We start from the raw sequence: 3,792 nt of genomic DNA, 5'->3' as shown, positions 1-3,792 counted from the left end.
ATTATAACATTTCTATTTTCCTTCCATTTTTCACTGCTGCAATGCTTTTCATCTGATACTGTAAAAGTCTGCCTCCACTCAAAAACGCGCTTTCCTTCTACAGTCAGCTGTTTGAGCTTCACTGTGCAGAATGATGTATGTGCAGAATTGCTTTTCACATTCATCTGCTAAAGGAGGAAAGTTTCTCTGTGCTCACTTTAAAACTGACTTCAAGATGTGTTTCTAGTGTACAACAATGATTTGTGACACCACAACTAGTTTGGAGCCAATCATGGTCTAGTTTATATCTCACTTTAGCTCACATACACTGAGAATTGACTTTACAGTGTCTGTCTGAGGACTGAACATGTGATGGATGAAGGACCACATTTTGTGTTTAAATTGAAAGATTTTGCTGGTCAGTTTGGCTTTTTGCATCAATAGTTTTGCATATTATATATAAACCACATGTGGAAACTGAACCAATGCAATTTAAGATATTGTAAATTCAACTGGAGGCTTGGATGAAATTAATCACATGAATCATTAACATATTTCAAACATGACTGGAACACACTAAAAACAATTACAAGGACAAACCAACAACATGAAAACAGTTCTACAGTATACAGTATTAGAGGTGTGTTTGACGAACATTAAGCTCTCAGCTGGAAACAAGACACATTTAGACACTCAAGAAAGAAGTCTGAAAAAAGGAGAAGTCTTGAGTGCAAAAAATTTCCAGTTTTCCAAATGTCATACTCCACATCTGCATTCATCAGAATTCCAGAAAGTTGGTGACAATAGCAGCGTTGTAGATCAGGTCAGAGATGTAACCCATGGAAGTCTGTGGTCCCATTTGTGGGTGATGATGATGGTGGTGGTGGTGGTGTCCCTGGCCCTGAGCTACCTCCCAGTACATTGGCTGAGGGTGGGAAGGGACCACCTGGTCTACAGAGGATTGACCTCCACCTCCAGCACTCCCGCTGTACACGCCCTGATGAGCCCCAGACGGAGCCAGGCTCTGGGGCTTGAAGTTCCTGAAGGCCTGGTAGGAGCGGGTGGAGGCTGAGTGGTGAGGCTGCCTGGTCAGAGGCTGAGCAAACAAACCAGGAAGAGTTGATCCCAGGTGCTGCCGTTGGTGGTGCTCCTCCTCCCAGAGACGAGACTCTGGGAGTTTTGGGGAGCTGACTGTGGTCTGCTGGTGGAGAGATGAGGAAGATGGAGGTTGGTTGCTGTAGATTTGGATCCAATCGGAGTAGATTTGAGGAACATCCTCACAGGGGTGGTTGTGCTCCGGCCTGAATATGTCTGCCAGGGTGGTTGGGGCGGGGAAAGCTGAGGTTACAGGCCCTGGGGAGGGCTCCGCAAGCACCCTGCCTCCTAGGACATGCTTGGTGGACTTGGGGAGTCTCCCCGTCTTAATACTTCTGGCTCTTCGGTTTTGGAACCACACCTGTGAGAGATGGCACGACTTTTATGAATAATACTTTACTTTTGGTTGGTTGTCCTACAGAAAAATATGAACCCTTTTGCTGAGCACTGCCATCTTTCTGGATTCTAAATCAATTTTGTCGTTTCTCATCAGGAAAAAATGGCCGAAAATATATATTTTAAACCTGCAATGACAGATTTTTGGCCACTTGGGGGCAGCAGATACAACAGAAAACAAATCAAAAACAAATCAAAAATAACAGAGCAAAACGTTAAAGTTGTGAAAGAAAGCCAAAACAATGAGCTGAAAGAGGCTAAAATGCTCAGTAAATATCAGGAAACTCAAGAGCTGGGTAATACATCTCTGTGGATTCATCACTACAAACAATTACCTGTACATACACGTGGTCATTTAATTAATCGTTAAATACTTACTATAGATAATAATATAATATACTACTACTAATAATAATAAACTGTTAGTATATATTCTCTGAAAGACTGAAGGGTCTCTGTAGTGCATCTTGCTGGACTCACCTGTATCTTGCTCTCGGGCAGGTGTGTGTGCGCGGCCAGCCTCTCCCTAAGGGTGATGTCCGGGTAGGGAGTCACAGCAAAGGCCTGCTCCAGCTCAGACAGCTGGGCTCGGCTGAAGATGGTCCTCTTCCTCTTCCGTTGACCTTCCATCAAACCCGTGGCCCGGTCCGGTTCCGGGGAGGACACTGCGCTCTCACTGCGCACCTCTTCAGGTAGTAATGAAGACCCAGAGGAAAGTCCAACTATCCAAATCCAGCAGGAAACAAGAAAACAAATTCAATTCATTGAAAATAAAACAGGAGACACAGGGAGGAAATTCAATGTATTGGATTTTAAGGTATAAAGACTTTTACATATATGTTGTCCAGAAAAAAACTATAATGCATTTTTTCCCTAGAATAAAATCGATTTATGTGTGGGGCTCTTTTAGGTTTCTTTATCTGCATTTTTCAACCTATAATTAAGGGATGGACTAATGGATTTTATGATGTTTGTTTGTTTTTTCATAGTAAAAACTAAAAGAAAAGAAATATACTTATTTTCTGTAACAAGCAGCCTATTATGAAATGTTATTTTCAATTTAATAGTATCATATACTGAAGTAATCTGGATTCATGACTGGTAGTTTTATGTCTTTTCTTTTTACAAAATAAGTTCAACTTTTATATTATATACATAAGCCCACATCAACCCAATTTTTAGTATTACTATTTTTATTTTAGTTAATGTTATTCTGGTTTCATCTGTTTTTCTAATTATCTTCTGAAAAAATGATCATCTCCATAAAGCAAAGTAGCATATTTATTTGTTGTGGTTTGTTTAACTGAAATGTATTTATGATGTAAGAAAAAATGATTGTCTTCAAATGGTTATCTAAATCATATTTTGGTGACTCACCTTTGCAGGGATCCTGTTCTCCAAATAACGCTTTAAAATCCACCATGTCTTTCTGCTGGCTCTGCTTGAGTAAAGACAAGTCTGCGTCCATGAATAGAGCCATAACTGCACACACTCTCACATACACACACACATAGGCCTATACATCCACTGATGATCTGACAGCTGATGGAGGAGTGACCACTTCTTATACCCAGAGGGGACACCCCCACACCCAGCAACCAGCACTCAGCACCCAGCAAATCCAGGTGTTATTCACCTCTGCTTTTAATCCCTAGATACTGACAGCAGGGCAGAGATGTTTTCTGTGTGTCTGTCTGTGTGCAACAACTGTACACAAGCTGTCCATACTTGAAGAGTTTAGGGACATAATAAACAAAGTGTTTCTGTAATAGATCCAACAAAGGTATTTATGATTTTAATATTAGGGAATAAAAATAAAAATGCCCGATTTTAAAATTGGATACTGACTTAAGTTATGACTCTATTTAGTCAGTCATTGCCTCATTTTATCTACAGAAAATGCATTCAGATATAGCTACATTTTGCATCTTTCCCTTAGAATGACAATTTAGAATTTTGTTAGAATAATTCCATTTGTTTTAATTAGAATTGACCAATTTCTGTACGCAGAGATCATTCAGTGAGTCATGTCTGAAGATAAAAACAATTGCAATCTTTTAACTTTATGTCAGACTCACTTACATTAACATTATTTTACAAGATTGCCCAAGTAGGTCATAGAGGATTTAATCTAGTCTAACCTTTTTATTTCAAAATAGCACAGCGATGTACGATTATGTCATGTGATTCCAATGCAAATAAACTTTAATATAGAAAAATCTGCATTATTCTACATTCAAGAAACATTTAAGTAAGATTTGTAGTAAACACTGAGGACAAATAAGATGTCATTGAATGCTGCAAGTCTAATTTAAGAATTTG

General features: G+C 39.3%; 1 protein-coding gene across 1 annotated transcript; it reads right to left on the bottom strand.

Annotated features, from left to right (window-relative positions):
- Positions 1–757: 757 nt before the first annotated feature.
- Positions 758–2,950, bottom strand: sebox (SEBOX homeobox). Its single transcript, XM_053321249.1, has 3 exons — positions 2,848–2,950; positions 1,951–2,135; positions 758–1,435 (listed from the first exon to the last, which is right to left on the bottom strand). The coding sequence occupies exons 1-3, from the start codon at positions 2,948–2,950 to the stop codon at positions 758–760; spliced, it is 966 nt and encodes a 321-aa protein (XP_053177224.1).
- Between the last annotated feature and the right edge of the window lie 842 nt (positions 2,951–3,792).

The sequence above is a fragment of the Scomber japonicus genome, chromosome 6 (assembly GCF_027409825.1).
Source record: "Scomber japonicus isolate fScoJap1 chromosome 6, fScoJap1.pri, whole genome shotgun sequence".
In the NCBI taxonomy this organism is placed as follows: Eukaryota; Metazoa; Chordata; class Actinopteri; order Scombriformes; family Scombridae; genus Scomber; species Scomber japonicus.
Note: the sequence above shows the minus strand (reverse complement) of the source record. Positions and strands in the feature narration are given on the sequence as shown.

What these genes read in the sequence shown, in the direction of transcription:
- sebox (XM_053321249.1), bottom strand. Translation starts at nt 2,950, where the DNA reads ATGGCTCTATTCATGGACGCAGACTTGTCTTTACTCAAGCAGAGCCAG. An exon ending in AGAACAGGATCCCTGCAAAG is followed by an intron (nt 2,136 to 2,847) that starts GTGAGTCACCAA and finishes GTGAGAGCGCAG; the next exon opens with TGTCCTCCCCGGAACCGGAC. An exon ending in TGCCCGAGAGCAAGATACAG is followed by an intron (nt 1,436 to 1,950) that starts GTGAGTCCAGCA and finishes CATCTCTCACAG; the next exon opens with GTGTGGTTCCAAAACCGAAG.